The 20,678-nt window shown below is 41.0% G+C and overlaps 1 protein-coding gene across 1 annotated transcript in view; it reads left to right on the forward strand.

Moving 5' to 3' along the window:
- LOC127622727 (anoctamin-1-like) overlaps nucleotides 1–20,678 on the forward strand; it is a 41,528-nt gene that overhangs the window by 14,811 nt on the left and 6,039 nt on the right. Inside the window, exons 7-23 of the mRNA XM_052096779.1 lie at nucleotides 250–301; nucleotides 866–921; nucleotides 1,044–1,091; nucleotides 1,425–1,489; nucleotides 3,133–3,267; nucleotides 3,566–3,726; nucleotides 4,079–4,161; nucleotides 7,762–7,773; nucleotides 8,526–8,600; nucleotides 12,345–12,410; nucleotides 15,458–15,532; nucleotides 15,634–15,835; nucleotides 16,020–16,131; nucleotides 17,217–17,274; nucleotides 17,363–17,463; nucleotides 17,718–17,869; nucleotides 19,934–20,086. Coding sequence (XP_051952739.1) covers nucleotides 250–301; nucleotides 866–921; nucleotides 1,044–1,091; nucleotides 1,425–1,489; nucleotides 3,133–3,267; nucleotides 3,566–3,726; nucleotides 4,079–4,161; nucleotides 7,762–7,773; nucleotides 8,526–8,600; nucleotides 12,345–12,410; nucleotides 15,458–15,532; nucleotides 15,634–15,835; nucleotides 16,020–16,131; nucleotides 17,217–17,274; nucleotides 17,363–17,463; nucleotides 17,718–17,869; nucleotides 19,934–20,086 — 1,606 coding nt within the window. The remainder of the gene's footprint in view (nucleotides 1–249; nucleotides 302–865; nucleotides 922–1,043; nucleotides 1,092–1,424; nucleotides 1,490–3,132; nucleotides 3,268–3,565; nucleotides 3,727–4,078; nucleotides 4,162–7,761; nucleotides 7,774–8,525; nucleotides 8,601–12,344; nucleotides 12,411–15,457; nucleotides 15,533–15,633; nucleotides 15,836–16,019; nucleotides 16,132–17,216; nucleotides 17,275–17,362; nucleotides 17,464–17,717; nucleotides 17,870–19,933; nucleotides 20,087–20,678) is intronic.

Below are 20,678 nucleotides of genomic sequence, written 5' to 3' on the forward strand. Positions count from 1 at the left end.
TGCTTACATGTTCAACCAAAAGAGTGAAGCCACATTGGACTTTCAGGCAATTTAATATTTCATAAATAACAAAAATAATATAGATAATTTTTTAAAAGCATTCAAATATCAAAAGCATTAATGCCTTATATTGTTTGTCTGGTAGACGGTTCACGAGGGTTTTGGAAAAGAGCTATATGGTATGTGTACAATTCTGTGTACGGTTTTCATTAATTTTTCCGAAATGATTACGTCTGTACTCTCTTGCAGGTTTATGACATTCTGAGGCGCACAGCCTGCACACAGACCTGTCAAACTATGGGTATGAATCTTTTAAGGTGATGTGTGTAATTTCACCCCAAGGCCTGTAGATTGGGGCGGTTGTGGCTCAGGTGGTAGAGCGGGTCGGCCACTAATCGCAGGGTTGGCGGTTTGATTCCCGGCCCACATGACTCCACATGCCGAAGTGTCCTTGGGCAAGACACTGAACCCCAAGTTGCTCCCAATGGCAGGCTGGCACCTTGAATGGCAGCTCTGCCACCATTGTGTGTGAATGGGTGAATGAGGCGCAGTGTAAAGCGCAAATACAATAAGACATTTTAATCAATTGACATCCTTTGTTTTAACATGGAAGAAATTGCACAATTTACATTTAAATGTCTCACTGTGTCTGACTGCATTATGTAAAAAAAGAAGAAAAATGCTAAAGGTTTTCCTGCTGTTGTCGCTATGCTAATCTGGGATAGGAGAAAGTAATTTAACACTGAAATTACACACATCGCCTTAAAGTGACGTTGTGTTTATTTGACTCCATTAAATATTAAATACATTAAATGTCTTGATTACAGATATTTAAATACATGATCTCTTTTCATGTCTGTTTTAGGCATTTCGTCATTGTTAGCTAAAGGGGTCTATGACTCTGCCTTCCCTCTGCATGATGTAAGTGTTGCATCACACCCAGCATGAGCGAAACGGGTTTGTAATCGTCCGTCAGTTCAGTGTAAATATAAATAGAGTGTAAATGTGTGATGTGTGATGTTTCTGTGTTTTCATTGCTGTAGGGAGACTTTGACAGCTCAGACGATAGAGAGCAATGCAACGACAGACAGGTGAGTCCCGCAGTCTGCTACGATTTGACATCAGAGACTCTTGAGCTTTTATTCAATTCATAAAACAGCAATTGGCTGCTGCTTGTCATCAATAAGCTTGTATGTATGCGTGTGTTATTGGGTGTTATTTTTGTCATATCACACTAAATGAGACGTTAGGAAAGATGCTAATGTGTGACAGCCTCAGTCCCCATTCACTTTCATTGCAAAGGTGAATGGTGACTGAGACTGTCAGTCAGTCCACACGAATGTCATATGGGTTTGGAACGACATAAGGGGAAAGTATTTGGGGTGAACTGTCCCTTTAATGAGTGATATTTGTGTATTTTGCAGATGTTGCATGAAAAATGGGCCAATTATGGAGTTTTCTTCAAATACCAACCAATGGACCTTATCAGGTATCAGAAATGTCACATTTTACAACCATCTTGTTCATCTTTTTTTCCCCTTGTCAAATTTGTAATTAGGGGTGCATAATATGAAGTAAATTGGTTAACAAGTAGTTTCCATAACCTATATGTATAATATATTTAAAGGAATATTCCGGGTTCAATACAAGTTAAGCTCAATCGACAGCATGTGTGTCATAATATTGATTACTGCAAAAATGAATTCTGACTCGTTCCTCCTTTTCTATAAAAAAAAGAAAAAGAAAGCTAAATCGAGTACCAGTAGGGCACTTACAATGGAGGTCAATGGGGCCAATTTTTGGAGGGTTTAAAGGCAGAAATGTGAAGCTTATAATTTAATAAAAGCACTTACATTAATTCTTCTGTTAAAACTTGTGTGTTGTTTGAGATGTAAAGTTGCTTAAATTGTCATTTTTACAGTCATTTTAGGGGTTGTTGTCATTACATCGTCATGGCAACGAAGTTGTAAAATTGGCTAGATGTTTACACCCATCCATCCATCCATTTTCAACCGCTTATCCGAAGTCGGGTCGCGGGGGCAGCTGCTCCAGCAGGGGGCCCCAAACTTCCCTATCCCGAGCCACATTAACCAGCTCTGACTGGGGGACCCCGAGGCGTTCCCAGGCCAGTGTGGCGATGTAATCTCTCCACCTAATCCTGGGTCTTCCCCGAGGCCTCCTCCCAGCTGGCCGTGCCTGAAACACCTCCCTAGGGAGGCGGCCAGGGGGCATTCTTACCAGATGCCCAAACCACCTCAACTGACTCCTTTCGACGCAAAGGAGCAGCGGCTCGACTCCGAGCTCCTCACGGATGACTGAGCTCCTCACCCTATCTCTAAGGGAGAAGCCCGCCACCCTTATGAGGAAGCCCATTTCGGCCACTTGTACTCGTGACCTAGTTCTTTCGGTCATGACCCAGCCTTCATGACCATAGGTGAGGGTAGGAACGTAAATTGACCGGTAGATCGAGAGCTTTGCCTTCTGGCTCAGCTCTCTTTTCCTGACAACGGTGTGATAGAGCGAGTGCGATACCGCCCCCGCTGCCCCGATTCTCCGGCCAACCTCCCGCTCCATTGTCCCCTCACTCGTGAACAAGACCCCGAGGTACTTGAACTCCTTCACTTGGGGCAATACCTCCTTCCCTACCTGGAGTACGCACTCCATCGGTTTCCTGCTAGATGTTGAAAAGAAGTTATTTTATCACACTAAAATCATATTAACACACATATTGTTTACATTTTGTTGCTATACTTTTGAAATGGTGAATAATTTAACATAAAAAAAAATTTCCCCCATTGACTCAATGTAACCCAGATTTTTGGGACGAGGAGGGACGAGTCAACATTATGCCACAAATGCTGTCGATTGAGCTTAACTTGTATTGAGGGCTCTGTAAGTCGCTTTGGATAAAAGCGTCTGCCAAATGCATAAACGAATGTAAATGAACCCAAAATATACCTTTAAATAGACAAAACGTGTAATTTTACGGTAAACTATTGAACGGATTTATGGTTGTTTTCAGATTTAAAAAGTGTAATTATACTGCTAAATTAACGGTAAAAATGTATATTATGTTTCCAGATTTTTTCCTATTTATAAGCATTGTGTATCCTGTTGACATCTACTCAACAGGAAATACTTTGGAGAGAAGATAGGTCTGTATTTTGCCTGGTTGGGAGTGTACACACAACTGCTGATTCCAGCCTCAGCTTTAGGAGTCGCAGTATTTCTGTACGGATGCCTCACTGTAGACACCAATGTGCCCAGGTAAACACGCACACTAATATATTCTTGTCTGGACTTCACATTGACATTTGCTGTTATGCTTAATAGAAGCTCATTATAATTTCTTAAGACCACCCCAAATGTGTCTTTTGGAATATTTAGGTATTAATTGAACTATTATTTACAGATGCTTTGTCAGATCCTAGAAATCAATCATTTTCAACAAATAATAATAATAATAATAATAATGTAAGAAATTAAATGTAAATGTTTTGTTATGATTTATCTTATAAACTGTAATAAATTAACTTCTCCATCACTTTCTCTCTCTCTCTTTCAGTCAAGAGATGTGTGATGAGCATCTTAATTTCACCATGTGTCCTCTTTGTGATCGTGTGTGTGATTACTGGCAGCTGAGCAGTATCTGCAGTACAGCGCGTGCCAGTTATCTGTTTGATAACCATGCCACTGTGGGCTTCGCCATCTTTATGTCCCTCTGGGGTATGAACAATACTCAGGGATGGATTACCGACCGGGCCAAGGGGCCCTCAACTGCCCTGGGGTGGGGGGTGGGGTTGTGGTGTTCTGGGCTTTAAGGTTGCGGGATCCAGTTTGGCGATCCCCCGCTCGAAAACCCATCAAAAATGAAAACAAACCCCCCAAGAAATCAACTTTTGGAGGGGGGCCCTTGGAGATAATTGGCCCCGGGCCTTTGCCATTCATAATCCATCCCTGACAATACTAGTGTGTCTTTGATGATAAACTAAATGTGTAATATATTGAAAAGTGCTTAAAGAACAGATCTAAACCCTATATAGATATCCTTGTGGTAATCATGTGTGTGTGTGTATAGCGGCAGTGTTTCTGGAACACTGGAAGAGGAAACAGCGATGTCTACAGCACAGCTGGGATCTGACCGGCATGGAGGACGAGGAGGTGAGAACGAGCACAAGCATTTCAGATTTCTAAACCCATGAGGAAACGGCAACAGAAAAACCTCTAACATTTATTATAAAACGTATCATTTGCACTCTGACGTTTTGAAATGAGCCATGTTCAAAATCATTGTACGACAGCATGATAATTTGCGGGGTATGTTTATAATGGATCAAACTGTAAAAAGTGTTTCATTGAACACAGAATCAAAATTAAACCTTTTAGGAAAACATTATTATTATGCATTCTTTAAATATGACATTAATCAGCTATATCAACAACATACATATAATATTACATCTGCACAGACAATGAAGCGAATGCACAGCTGAACTTGAACAAGTTGCACGCTATGCGTAACCAGGGCTGGACTGGGAAGAGAAATCGGCCCGGGAACTGGCCCAAAACTTGTTGAGCAGGGAGGGGTGGGGTGGGGTGGGGTGAGGGCATGGGGTGTTCGCTGTACTTTTCTGCACATCGCGGCACCGTTTTGTGGTCAGTTCTGCATAACGCGGCGGCTCATTGTAGCTTAATGTGGCCGACCCACCAGCCCGCTCGGTTAACCCGATGGCCAGTCCGCCCCCGATCACCCCCAAAGTGCGTCGGCCCACCGGGAAAATGCCCGGAATGCCAGATTACCAGTCAAGCCCCGTGCGTAACTCACAACAGTAACAATGTGCAACGTTGCGCAAAATCCCAGTCTCTAAAAAACTGAAAATGAACAGTCACAAGCTTGAAGAATCGACAACACAGAAATAAAAGATCAAATTCTTCTTAATACTCATTATGTGCTATTGTTTTAATCAATGTATTTCAGGTTCTAATAAGGTGTTATAAACTGATTGCATTACATGCACATTATCGTGGCGGGGCGGTTGTCACGGTGATCCTAGCAGCACAAACGGTGGCTATTTTTGTTATTAATTAAAGGGTAATATAACAAAACATATGAAAGTAAAATCAATAATAAAAAAATGAAATAATTCAAAAATATTAAAGATATTAAAAAGTTTGCTTGATTTACAACGCAAGGCGGAAATGCATGATCACAGTCTGCGAAAAAGTATCCATGGAATATAACACAGAGGTCCGGAGACCATTTAATATGACACAACTTGAAAAGCGACTGTGAAAGACGTCAATCTAACATGTTTACGTAAAAAACAGCACAGAATGCAAGAACACGTCTTATGTGAACGCCAACTGATACACATGCAAGAAATTCAGCATGCTTGGAATTGTCCAATCAAATTAGGGGACAGAAACTTACTGTTATTTAAATCAGCAATGTCTACAGTTTGGCTAATGGGCTATTGTATTATTCATTGGCGGCAGAAGTCCTCTATGTTGTGGCTAACAACAATACACCTCAGTTGTAGTAAAATCACTGTCATGCCTCTCATGGCTTATTGCTTAATTTAACATCACCTTAAAATACTGAATAAAATGCCATCTCAAAAGCATTGTGGATTTCGGTCAATGAACTTCAATGAAAACTCACGTATGGGCACAGATCATAAAGCATTGTAGCACAAATATAACAAACAGCCCCTCGGATTGAATCAAACAGTGTCTCAAATAGACTGTTCTTGGCTTAGTGGTCAATAGGTTTATGAAAACAAGCTTTCATTGTTCCTGGGGGGTTTGAACCCTTCACCTGGGAGTGCCAGATAATTAAGATTGAAGTGTGTGTGTGTGTGCATGTCTATAAGTGGAGATAGAGGGTGGCATGTATGTGTGTGCTAGGACATGTGTGAGTAATAAGATTGAGTTCTGCTTAAAGCATTGAGCTGAGTGGATGAAGAACTTCAGGCTAAAGGAGATCATAAGAGTCATTCTAACATGAACAGCAATGAAGTTCGTTTAAACAGTGTGAACGTGGGCTGTGTTAGGATTCTTGTACTTTCACAGTATCCCAGAGGAAAGTATAATCACAAATGAGATCTCTTTATTATCTCAGCTCTTTATCCTAGACATGAATGAGATTAAACAGAGAGCTAATGGAGATGTCTCTTTCTTCATCCCCGCCAGTAATCTCACACGAGTCTCCTTTAGAGTTTCGGAAGGCATCACAGATATGTCTTGGATTATGCTCACAATTGGCAATATACCAAAGTCTGCGATCAAAAGTCAGAGATTTCTTGACTGAACTTCTCAAATACATACAGATTGAATTATCTGAGCTTTGCTAGCCACATATTTGTTTAGTTCTATGCTCTTAATGTACGTCAACAACTGTCTCATATGTTTCTATTGTATGTAAAGCACTTACACTTGAAAAGAGCCACTCAACCCACAGTTGTCCAGCCAAATGTAAATGGTCTGCAATTATATAGCACCTTTTTATGCTTAAAGTGCTTTACACTGCATCTCATTCACACATTCACTCACTAATGATGGTGCTAGCCTGCCACTGGGAGCAACTTGGGGTTCAGTGTCTTGCCCAAGGACACTTCGGCATGTGGAGTCATGTGGGCCGGGAATCGAACCACCAACCCTGCGATCAGTGGCCGACCCGCTCTACCACCCGAGCCACAGCCGCCCCATTATTTAACAACCTGGTCTCATAGAAACACATTATTATAGCTAATATGTTTTAAAATAATTTGTACATGGCTCTGTGTACGTATCGCAGCAGTTTCCTGGTGAAATGAACACTAGAGGCACAACAACAACGACTTTTCCTTCCTTTCACACAAATCACGAGTAAAACGGCAGATAAACATTTACTTTTCGCCCTGTTCCTCACACAACGCCATCTTAAAACATCTAAACACGTTTCATCGGTTAGGTTTAAGGCAGATTTATACTTTAGCGACTCAAGAGCAAGCATACAGTATATGCCAGATTTATTTACAATCAGAAATACAACATAGTTAATGAACTCATTTTTGATGCTTTTAATGCTAGAAATGAAGGGCGGCTGTGGCTCAGGTGGTAGAGCGGGTCGGCCACTGATCGCAGGGTTGGTGGTTCGTTATCCGGCCCACATGACTCCACATGCCGAAGTGTCCTTGGGCAAGACACTGAACCCCAAGTTGCTCCCAATGGCAGGCTAGTGCCTTGCATGGGCTCTGCCGTCATTGGTGTGTGTGAATGTGTGTGTGAATAAACGTGTGTGTGAATGGGTGAATGAGACACAGTGTAAAGTGCTTTGAGTACCGCTAAGGTTAAAAGGGTGCTATATATGTGCAGACCATTAACCCTTTTGTCTTAATACACCAGCATTTTGGCTGTATACTCACAGAATGATGCAGACTCACCAACACAGAACTATAAATGCAAACGTGTCCAACTATAAATCTGCCTTTAGGTTTAAGGTCTATATATAACTGACCTTAAAAAATCTAATCCATTTTTTCACACTGTAAGCACCTCATAATGAACATTTCACCTCAGAACTGCCATGATATTTGAAATGAACCATGTATTATCATTTAGCAAAACTGTTTTGTGCAGTATGTCATCCTGGTATTGCTTGCCTACTGTAGCATAATCACGGAGTATTCAGAGATCATGTAGCAAGACAAATATGCTACCATTGCATATTTGTGTCATATCTTACATCATATTTTTCTTTGCTTTGATGCTGGCCAATAGGACAGAGCAGAGGTAAATGATTATTCTCTCTCTCTCTCTCTCTCTCTCTCTCTCTCTCTCTCTCTCTCTCTCTCTCTCTCTCTCTCTCTCTCTCTCTCTCTCTCTCTCTCTCTCTCTCTCTCTTATCCATTAACCCTGATGCCACAATCCTAAACACAATGCACTTGCCAGATATTTGTGACTTTTATTATGAAGTTGTCACCAGAAAACACATTTGACATCATCAGACTATACAGTATTACTTTTCCTTAGCATTGTGCGTTATACACCCAAATCCTGTCATTCTTCCATGTTTGGATGGAGAACTGATTCGGTCTACAGCACTCATCTTAAATGTGTTTGCATATTCACCAGACAAGCCCAGGGGGTTATGGGTTTTTTAATGAACTACCAAATCAGCCAACGCACACTTCATAACCTTCATATTTTTGAGCGTCCTTGCCTCGAGAAACAAAACTGATTGTATGTGAAAGCAAGACAATTATTTGTATTTGTGCATGTGAATCCTGTTTCTATGGAGACAGTTTTGCTTCGGCATAAGCTTGTGTGTGTGTGTTTGTGTGTATGTGTGTTTGTGTGTTTGTGTGTATGTGTGTGTGTGTGTGTGTGTGTTTGTCTGATGTCTTCCTCAAATTGCTTTTGCTGTTGGTGCTTGTTGACATCTACAGTATGCATGTATAGTCCTTGATCATAGAGCTTGATGCATGTGTATGTATGAGGAGAGGGAGGGAACTTATTATTGTGATTTTTATTTTTGATCTCAGAATGAGCTGCGGCCAGCGTATGAGGACTTTCTTCATAAGAAACAGCAGAAGGCGGCAAAGAATAAGAAGGAAGAGGTAAATTGTACTAAAATGTAAACAAATAGCAGCTTTGATTTTAGTGGATGGAAACAAAAACACAATATACCCTAACCTAATGATTCCCAACTGGGGTAATGCATACCCTAGGGCAGGGGTTGGCAACCTATGGCATGCTTGCCAACATTGGCACGCAGAGGGGTAATCACTGGCATGGCAGCAATGGCGAGAGAGGTACTGTGCTGAATGGGATGCTAAACAAATAGTTAAAATGTGATGAGACTGCAGTATACCCATGTATGGAGCATGCAAGCCATTTGTGCATCTCGAGCCGACAGCGCTTCACTTTCAGTTAATTGTGCCATTAAACGTGCCACTTTGATTCAAAGGGGGTGGGGGGGTTTGGGGTGTAGGCACAGCCATTACCCAGGAAAATAAAAAAATGGCACTCTGTGTCAAAAATGTTGCTGACCCTTGCCCTAGAGGGTCCATAAAAGGGGTAAAATTAATAGGGATTAGGGCTGGGTAATTACAGATTTCCAGATTAAACACTATCTTCATTTGAACAATCTCTATTCTTAAAATCCCAAGATATATCTTTTAATATGAGAAGTTACTGAGATCCTTTCTCTGCGTTTTGAAAGTCACTGGACCGTGTCCAAAGACGAGATCCACCAAACCATTTGTCATTGATAACGTCTCCTTTAATAAACTTTTTGTTCTTTACATTTTAGTTTTTGATCGAAAACAAAAAAGAAACATTTAATTGTAATAAAGAAGCCGTGTGCCAACACAAAACGCAGAACTGTTGATGTTCTTAAAGAGACAGTACCATACTTGAGGTGGACCTGGACTGGAGGCCCACAGAAACACTAGTCCATATAGAAGAGTGCATTCAAACGCGTTCAGTGGAAATGCGGATATAAACACGGAGACATTGCACAACAGCAAAAGCTGTCAGGTTAGCACGTTGAGGGGATAACTGTCCCTACAATCAACATATTCAAAACACTGCCCCTAGTGGCCCAAGCTGTTGGGCATATGTGCTCACCTGTGAGCTCCATTTTCAGTGTATTGACCACAGCGTGGCACCAAAAGAGAGTTATGAAACAAGCTGTTTTCAGCTTTACAATCCCCATACCTAAACCTAACCATCAGTGGAGTAAAAATGTAATGTTAGAGCGAGAAAATGCAACCTCTGAATTGCGCTAGTCACTGATTATAGCTTCCTAGTTTCAACGCGGGATATGTACGCTGCTGACGCACATGCTGCCAGTCGCACCACATGGGATAGTAAACACACTGAAGCTGATGAAAAAATGTCCGATAGGAGATGGCACTTGTCAGTTAGTTAGCATAATATGGTCAATCCTAGGGTACCTAGATAACCAACATCTTATGGAGTTTTCAGCTTGCTCACAGGTGTCCTATATACAATAATTATTTATTTAATTACAATAATATTTAATCAAACTGCACTATTATCACTTTAATGGTGCGTTCACATACAACGAATGAAGCGAATGGCGTGACTCGAACACTCGAAATCGGTTAATTCGCATAATCCGCATGATGCGCTGTCGCGAAAGCCTATCAGCATTGAGATTGTCCGGATGTCACTGATGTACTGACGTAGTAGCAGAAGAAATCTGGAAAAATGTATGAAAAAATAGTTGCAGCGGTGTGTGGGAACCCATAATTGTACGTCACAACGTCATACATGTACAGAAACCGGGCGAAAAATGACAGCGCTTGGATGAAAGTGAGCGAGGAAGTTGGACTACCTGCTGACTTCTGAAAATATGCGCGCCTACTTGATTCCAGCGATTGGTTGTACTCTATTATGAACCAAGTCGTAGAAGCCCCTCCTCCCATCCTTTTTCGGAAGAGAAGGGGGAATACTCACGGGTTCGCGTTACTCACGCGAGCAATCCAAGGCGAAAATTTTCTTTGCGTTGTATGTGAACGCACCATAAGACTTTAGATATTACAGTTTCATTTTCTGTAAAGCTGCTTTGAAAGGATGTGCGTTGTGAAAAGCGCTATACAAATAAAAATGACGACTACCGGAAATCTCGGAAACAACATGCCAACTTCCGGTGTGATCATGGTGTACTTTTCCTGGTGAAAAGCAGCTGAACCAGCACCAAACCAGCATGGAAAGGCATGGTCATTTATGCTGGTCTAAGATGGTCTCTTTAGCAGGGCATAACGCCTTCTACACAATTCTACAGGATCCTAATGCCAATATTTCTATAGGATTACAACATATCAAAACTTTTTTAGCACACAATGATTGCCAATAGGACAAAACCTCCTGCTGTAATATATAAAAATGAATTTATCATTATCCATAACTATGATAAAGATTGCACAATATCCAAGAGAACTCCAATAATGAAATAGTCCTGTCGGAAATCCCATTCATCCATTAGGATCTTATATGATCCCTATTGAATTCCCATTAGGATCCTTTGAGATTGGTCCAAAAGGAAATCCTACACTAATTACTTTAGATTTTACATTTTAATTAGGATATGGGCATTAATAACAGCAGAATCAAATTTGAAGTTTATTATGATCTCTCTTTAGCACTCAGCAGGAAACCGATGGAGTGTGTACTCCAGGTAGGGAAGGAGGTATTGCCCCAAGTGAAGGAGTTCAAGTACCTCGGGGTCTTGTTCACGAGTGAGGGGACAATGGAGCGGGAGGTTGGCCAGAGAATCGGGGCAGCGGGGGCGGCATTGCACTCGCTCTATCACACCGTTGTCACGAAAAGAGAGCTGAGCTGGAAGGCAAAGCTCTCGATCTACTGGTCAATTTTCGTTCCTACCCTCACCTATGGTCATGAAGGCTGGGTCATGACCGAAAGAACTAGGTCGCGAGTACAAGCGGCCGAAATGGGCTTCCTCAGAAGGGTGGCGGGCTTCTCCCTTAGAGATAGGGTGAGGAGCTCAGTCATCCGTGAGGAGCTCGGAGTAGAGCCGCTGCTCCTTTGCGTCGAAAGGAGTCAGTTGAGGTGGTTTGGGCATCTGGTAAGGATGCCCCCTGGCCGCCTCCCTAGGGAGGTGTTTCAGGCACGTCCAGCTGGGAGGAGGCCTCGGGGAAGACCCAGGATTAGGTGGAGAGATTACATCTGACTCGGGGTCCCCCAGTCAGAGCTGGTTAATGTGGCTCGGGATAGGGAAGTTTTGGGCCCCCTGCTGGAGCAGCTGCCCCCGCGACCCGACGGATAAGCGGTTGAAGATGGATGGATGATCTCTCTTTAAAAAGCATGTTTTCTTAAGGCTGCCACATGCCTGGATTCTAAGGCGTCTATCTGCACGGTTTACTTGTAAACATGCTAGATGGATGTCTTTAACCATTAAATTTAGCGTCTCTTGTCATGTGCCCAATGTTTGAGATGGTGGGGCAAATTAAAAACCATTACACCTGTGATTAGTTGCATTCAAACTCGATAAATGCCAGTTTACAATGTCCCATCGAACGCCAACTTCTAATGTTGCCTGTTGGATTTAGAGCATTGGGAAATGTACAAACACCAATAGGGATAACATACTGCTCTTTTGAACCCAACAACCACTCAAATTCTGTGTTTGTTATTGGCCAGTGTGAGCTATCCTTGAGCATGGTGCTTTCACAACACCTCCACTGATATTTGAAACTTTTTTAGGGACGTCACTGGGCTAGAATACCCCAGAACACAGAAATGTTTCCAAGTAGATGTGAGAGAATGAAAGGGAGTGTTTGTGCCGTGCTTTTAATCTCTGATCTGTGTTACAGCCGGACGCAGGAACAGATGACAAAGGCAGAGAGAAGCTACTGTCTGCTAAAGGAGGACAGCTACCGGTGAGGAGGGGATCATTTGAGAGAGTTTACTGTGTGTGTGTGTGACTATGAGAGAGAAAGCTAATAAACTTATCCCAAAGAGGGCGGGGCATCAGAGATAATGTAGTTTGTTCTCAGCAGTCAGTCATGGCGTGGCACGGTGATGACCTCCGCCGGATCCCAACTTCCCACCCGGGCCATATCCGTCTTCCTCTTTATCTCATCCCTAGCTCTGTCTCTCTTCATTAGCGCACTCTTATCTTGTTCTTGGTAGACAACGAATTACACAGACTGTGTTTTTCCATAATGGTTTGTTCCATCTGAAATGAGCAGTTTGGTCGCAGTTTCATTTGATGGGATTTTGCAGATTTTTGTTACTGTCATCGTGCCCTTGCATGTGGTGTCAGGCCTCCGCGGCGCACACACAACACCCAACACACATGCGCGCTCAAACACTGTCCCTGGCATACACGCATACTACACACAACACCAAAAGCAGATTACCTCTCTGGGTATTCCACACTAGATTATGCAGGATTAGAGTGAGAGCTGGATTAAAACATGCAAGTTAGAGTGGTGTCCTTCCTCTAATCAAAGACACATGTTCACTGTGTATGTGTTTGTACCTGAGAGTGTGTGTGATTTGATTTTGCTAATATGCGAATGTGTTTTATTATGTGTATTTGATTTTATTCTGTGAAGCACTTTGTGCTAAGTTGCAAAAAGATGCTATACAAATAGTTATTATTATTATTATTATTATTTATTATTATTATCATTATCAGAAATCGTGCATATATCTTATTTGCCAGTATGATCAGAACAGGTGTGATTTGGCTGATATTAGTTAAAAATGTCAGCTTTTTCAGTTAATAATGCACATTTTCTGACTTTAAATATTAAATAGTGTGAGTGAATTTTTTGTAAATATTGTGTAAATGAGAATTCATTTGATTTCAGCAATTGTGTGAACAGATCCTTTGCCAATATTATCAGTTTGGGTCTGATTTGATTGATATTTGCTTATAAATACTGCCAGTTCTATCAATGGATAATGCATGTTGCTGTTTTTATCAGAAGCCCTGATATTGGCTAATATTAGGTTCAAAATATACCAGCAGCTCCGTCAATGGATAATGCACATTTTGCTGTTTTTAACGTGAAATTTAAAGTAAATATTTAATAAATGAGCATTCAAATGTTTTCAGCAACTTTGATTACATCTCATTTGCCAATTTAATAATTTTGGTTCTGATTTCGCAAATATTAGGTTGAAAATATATCGACAGCTCTGCCAGTGTATCATGCAAATTTGCTGTTTTTAAATGTTTTGAAGTTAATTTTGAGTAAAAAAAAAAAAATCAAATAAGCATTTGTTTAATTTAAAATAAAATGTGTACATCTCATTTGCTAAAAGTTGCAATGTAAACTATAAAGTATATAAGTATTGTATATCTGCTCGTTGAATATTTGCATTGATTTTTGAAAAACCCATATTTTTGACTGTTAATTAGTAACAGTATTAGGGATTTTTATTATAAGTTCAAACAGTTTACTCTTTCTATGACTTACACTCACCTAAAGGATTATTAGGAACACCTGTTCAATTTCTCATTAATGCAATTATCTAATCAACCAATCACATGGCAGTTGCTTCAATGCATTTAGGGGTGTGGTCCTGGTCAAGACAATCTCCTGAACTCCAAACTGAATGTCAGAATGGGAAAGAAAGGTGATTTAAGCAATTTTGAGCGTGGCATGGTTGTTGGTGCCAGACGGGCCGGTCTGAGTATTTCACAATCTGCTCAGTTACTGGGATTTTCACGCACAACCATTTCTAGGGTTTACAAAGAATGGTGTGAAAAGGAAAAACATCCAGTATGTGGCAGTCCTGTGGGAGAAAATGCCTTGTTGATGCTAGAGGTCAGAGGAGAATGGGCCGACTGATTCAAGCTGATAGAAGAGCAACTTTGCCTGAAATAACCACTCGTTACAACCGAGGTATGCAGCAAAGCATTTGTGAAGCCACAACACGCACAACCTTGAGGCGGATGGGCTACAACAGCAGAAGACCCCACCGGGTACCACTCATCTCCACTACAAATAGGAAAAAGAGGCTACAATTTGCAAGAGCTCACCAAAATTGGACAGTTGAAGACTGGAAAAATGTTGCCTGGTCTGATGAGTCTCGATTTCTGTTGAGACATTCAGATGGTAGAGTCAGAATTTGGCGTAAACAGAATGAGAACATGGATCCATCATGCCTTGTTACCACTGTGCAGGCTGGAGGTGGTGGTGTAATGGTGTGGGGGATGTTTTCTTGGCACACTTTAGGCCCCTTAGTGCCAATTGGGCATCGTTTAAATGCCACGGCCTACCTGAGCATTGTTTCTGACCATGTCCATCCCTTTATGGCCACCATGTACCCATCCTCTGATGGCTACTTCCAGCAGGATAATGCACCATGTCACAAAGCTCGAATCATTTCAAATTGGTTTCTTGAACATGACAATGAGTTCACTGTACTAAAATGGCCCCCACAGTCACCAGATCTCAACCCAATAGAGCATCTTTGGGATGTGGTGGAACGGGAGCTTCGTGCCCTGGATGTGCATCCCACAAATCTCCATCAACTGCAAGATGCTATCCTATCAATATGGGCCAACATTTCTAAAGAATGCTTTCAGCACCTTGTTGAATCAATGCCACGTAGAATTAAGGCAGTTCTGAAGGCGAAAGGGGGTCAAACACAGTATTAGTATGTGTTCCTAATAATCCTTTAGGTGAGTGTATTTAAAAACTATTATTAACAACTATCAACCTTTTTTACTGTACATTTATTTTATCTCGAAGCATGTGAAAATTTGAGACTTTTTGTGAATGCTGTTTTAAAAAAAATGGACAAAACAGTATAGATAATATCAGTTCACCGTACCAGTGTCATAACCTATAAATACATTTTTCGGTTATCAGTGTTGGCCAAAATGTCTCTATCAGTTCATCAGCTGTAGCTTGTGTATTTACAGCTGTTATACTGAGCATTAGGTAACATTACATTGTTCTTGCAGCTCGTCTCAGAGTCTCTATCATGGACCGATCGGCTGCCAGGATACTGCATCAACATATCCTCTATCCTCCTTATGGTGAGTACCTTTCTGTAAGCATGCGTCTCATCACTCAAAGCGTGTTGCGTTTGTTTATGTCATGTCAAAACGCCTGTTTGTCTTTTATTTCGTCCTGTCAGGTCGGGGTCACATTCTCTGCCGTGACTGGAGTGATTCTCTACCGAATCATTGTTTTTGCTGTTATGTCAATGAACCCTGACCATGAGGCTAAGGCCAACGTGCGTGTTACCGTGACAACCACTGCTGTCATCATCAACCTGCTGGTGGTTCTTGTACTGGATGAGATCTATGGAGCTATAGCAGCCTGGATTACAGAGCTCGGTGTGTATAATATATATATATGTGTGTGTGTGTGTGTGTGTGTGTGTGTGTGTGTGTGTTGCAAAGAGAACACTTGTGGCTTATGAATTATGTTCTCTCTATATGTGGGTGACTGTATAAGTGATCACATTATGCATTAATGGTGATGATAATTATGCTTATGATGTTAATGTAACACTTACAGAGATTCCAAAGACTGAATCGACGTTTGAGGAGCATGTGATCCTGAAAGCTTTTCTGCTGAAGAGCATGAATGCATTTGCACCTGTGTTCTATGTGGCATTCTTTAAGGGCAGGTAATGCAGCATCACTTTCACATATCCATTCAAACTAATGTCAATTCTGTTGTGATACCGGCATTTTCCCGGTGGGCTGATGCACTTTAGGGCCGATCAGGGGCGGACTGGCCATCGGGAGATCCGAGCGGGCCGGTGGGTCGTCCGCGAAATGTGCCGAATGGGCTAAAATGAACTGCTGAATATTGTGGGTTAGACTTTGTGAAATGTTTAATGATATTTAAATTGGTGCTATTTTAGTGCATTTCTACAGAATCTTTATACTGTAGGTTAGAAGGCTCCCATTACATAATCACATATTGATTTGTTTTCTATCCTAAGAAGCATTAAGTGAAAAGATGTATATAGAGTACAATTTTAGCCCTTCAAAATCTGTGATTAATCACGATTACCTGTGAAAGATATGCAATTAATCAAAATCGCCTGTGAAAAATATGCGGTTAATCGCGCTTGAATGTGAAAAATATGCGATTAATCAAAATCAACTGTGAAAGTATGCGATTAGTCACGATTACCTGTGAAAACGTTGTGATTAATCACGATTAACTGTGAAAGTATGCGATTAATCACAATTAACTGTGAAGCGTGTGCGATTAATCACGCTTACTGTGAAAAATATGCGATTATTCACAATTAACTGTGAAACATATGCAATTAATCACAATTATCTGTTAAAATTATGCGCTTAAATCACGTTTAGCTGTGAAAAATATGCGCTTAATCAGGATTCAAATTTGATTTGATCGATTGACAGCACTAATATACATAAAAGCTGTATATATAAAAACATATAAAATATATACATTTTACAAATATATAAAAACAAAATATATAAAAAATATATATATATAAAAACAGTATATCTGCACACTCTCTTCATATGACCATTTAAGTGAAATTGTTATATTTAAAAAAAAAATTTTTTAATCAACCAAAAAATAAAAAAGTATTGACATATTGGTTTTTGACAATTCTGAAGCACATTTTTAACTGTGAAATATAATTCTGACTTGTGTGCCTGAACATTATGCAGTGTATCATCACTATCATTAAATACCCCTCATAACTCTGCTCTGCTCACTTAGGTTTGCTGGTCGCCCGGGTGATTACGTTTATGTCTTTAAGGATTTCCGCATGGAAGAGGTAATTATTAAGGCAAACTTATGTTTTGTTTTCAGTGTGTCAGTATTTATTAACCAAGTATTTGTATGCACATGTATTTCTGTTACAGTGTTCTCCAGGTGGTTGTCTTATTGAAGTGTGTATTCAGCTGGGCATCATTATGCTGGGGAAGCAGCTGATTCAGAATAATGTGTTTGAAATTGCCATCCCGTAAGTGTTGACAGACACACACACACACACACACACACACACACACACACACACACACACACACACACACACACAGTCTTCCTTTAGTCCCTTTGCTAATTTTCTTTTATTCAAAATGCACGTCCATTTGAAGTCCCTAATTCTCTTCTTAAATTAAATTTGAATTTGCAACACCACTTAAGTTTACGTAAGCAGAGCTCAGGGAGTGATGGAGGAAATGTTTGATGCCCAGCTCACATCGTTATGTCATACAGGAAGCTGAAGAAGATGTATCGTGCATACAAGGAGGAGAAAGAAGGAGCGGAAGATGAGGACGACAAAGATTCCAAACGGGAACCACATCGCTGGGATTTGGACTACGATCTGGAGCCATACGAGGGTCTAAACCCAGAGTACATGGAGATGGGTTGAGTGAATTAACTCCCCTACTATTTTTTACTTTAACACTGATTCTTGAGATAAGGGACAAAACATGTTTCAAATCTGAGTTTTTATTTTTTAATACTAAATTAATTTGAAATGGATATATTTGATAAGGTCTCAGCTAACGAACGATGTAAGGGAACAGGTTTTTAAGCGTGCTATTTTAATGTGATTCATCCAACAAGTGTAAAGTCTTTAATTATCTAATAATAGTTGACAAAATTGACTATTTTTCCATCTTAACCATGTGTTGTACACTGAAGCCATTTTTCCCCTCAGTTGAAGACGCCTCTATAAACTAAAATGCCAAAATGTATCCCACAATTTTAACAGAAATTATAATAATGAGAATGACAGGTTGATGCTGTGACTTATAAATTGTTTGTATGAAATATATCAAACGTACCAGACCACGTGTCCTACTGTTACATCCACCATAAACAGGAAGTGCGAAAGGGGAACCCAGAGTTAAAGCTGATCAGGACATTTTCTAATTTATTCAGGGTTAAAAAAAATAAAGAGTTGACGCAAAGTGAAGACACAACTTTAATTTACATTTACATTTGTGCATTTGGCAGATGCTTTTATCCAAAGCGACTTACAGAGCACTTATTACAGGGACAATCCCCCCGGAGCAACCTGGAGTTAAGTGCCTTACTCAAGGACACAATGGTGGTGGCTGTGGGGATCGAACCAGCAACCTTCTGATTACCAGCTCTGTAGCCCACTACGCCACCACCACTCTAACTTTGATAGTTTTTTATGAAAAATATAATTTAAAGTTTTCTTAATGTATTATTTGATATCTAAAAGATCCCTACCTCACACTTTGTTTTTGCAGTTTAACATTGTGACCTCTTGCTGAGGGCAGGTTAATTTACATGCGCCATTTAAAATAGTAAAGGGATCAATGGAAAGGAGGAGGCGAGAACCGGCTTGACAATATAAATAATAGTTTAATATAAAACTGAAACAAAAAAGACAAACACACACACACACACACACACACACACACACAGGTGTCGGACAGCTGCCCGTAAATCTCTCTCTGTCGCACTGACGTCTTCGGTCGGCCTTTATTCCTCTCTGAGGCTTGATTAGCCTGATTAGGGGCCGGGTGTGCGTAATCACGATCTGGCCCCGCCCTCGCGCGTTCTCTCAGGCCGGGGAGCCCCCAGCATGACGTACAAACCCCCCCCACCCCCCGCTACCCCCTTTCCTTGGCGAGGGGCGTGCCTTCCGCACTGTCTGCCGGTCATCCCCGAAACAAAAAATAAAAGTGTTGCACATACACACCGTAACGCCTATCGTGCCAAATTAACAAAACATTTTAAAAAGAGAGGGAAAGGCCAACATGGAGTGGCTGTGGAAGAGAGAGAGAGAGAAATAAAACACTTACTCGCCGGTTCTCCGATACGCCGCAGCTTGGTTTTCGGCCACTCCTCCACCCTCTAATGGACGACAGCTGCACCTCCTCGGACGGATCGGAGTCAAATCGCCCCGCCACGTTTTTGGTGGACGCTAGGGGTCTCAATACAATTAACCATGGTTTTACTGTAGAAATATTGTTGTAACCATGTTCTTTAGCAGGAGCCATAGTTTTAATGCAATTAACCAAAGTGTTACGACAGCAATATTCTGTTAATATAGAAACCATATTTCATTTTATAGTCACTAGGATTTTACTATAAAATACCAGGGTGATACTGTGGTTACTGAAGTAACCATGGTTCATTTTTGTAAGGGAAGGTTAAGGTTACACAGCTGTACAGCTAGTTTAAACCTCACATGTGCAAGCCACGAACCACAATAGAAGTATGATTTTACATGAGCTCAAATGTGTTATTTCTTTAATATCACATGATTTGGTCTCATGAAATGTCCTGGAAAATCTTGAAACAGTATGAACCATTTTCATGTTAGAAAGCTTGCTTACGCCTGCTTTATACAGGCAAGTGTTTGTTTTAAATTCAATGAGGTTAAGTGTTTAAAACGGCATGCAATCAAGAACAGCCTAATTTAGGTATGTGTATTTATTTGTCTGCAGTTATTCAGTATGGATTTGTCACGCTCTTTGTGGCTTCCTTCCCGTTGGCACCAGTCTTTGCTCTGCTTAATAACGTCATCGAAATCCGCCTTGATGCAGCGAAATTTGTCACTGAAATACGCCGACCTGACGCTGTCAGCGCTAAAGAGATTGGTAAGAAGCAGCAAATATATTGAGACATACTATACACAACATAAATATTATTCATCCTCGTTCCCTATTGATTCAGTTCACTTGACATGGCCGTAAGCACTATGGGGAAGTCCTTCTAGAGGACCTTGTTGAAACCCTTATAGAATCACACCAATCTTCTGATTGGCAATGGTGTCTGAGCCCCGCCCATCCAGGCTCACAGCTGGCCTATACAAGCAGGTGCTCAGGCACCATTTCTTCCAAATTTTCTTCCTTCAATACTGCAAACTTTGTCTTGGAACAGAGGTACACATGTAACCTTGGTTCCCTGAGATGAAGGGTACGAGACATTGCCAAAGCTGGCTGCACTCCTACTACAGTTTCATATTATGAGTGACTCACTCTTGTCCCTCAGTCAGAATATTCTGAAGAAATGGCGAACGAGCGCCCGATTATATAGGCCAACTGCGCACCTGAATGGGCGGGGCTCAAACACCTTTGCCGATTGGCATGATTGTATAAGAGTTTCAACAAGGTTGCCTAGAAGGACTTCCGCATTGTGCTTACGGCCATGTCTTGTTCCCTTCATCTCAGGGAACCGAGGTTACATGAG

This window comes from Xyrauchen texanus, chromosome 29 (assembly GCF_025860055.1).
Source record: "Xyrauchen texanus isolate HMW12.3.18 chromosome 29, RBS_HiC_50CHRs, whole genome shotgun sequence".
Lineage (NCBI taxonomy): Eukaryota > Metazoa > Chordata > Actinopteri > Cypriniformes > Catostomidae > Xyrauchen > Xyrauchen texanus.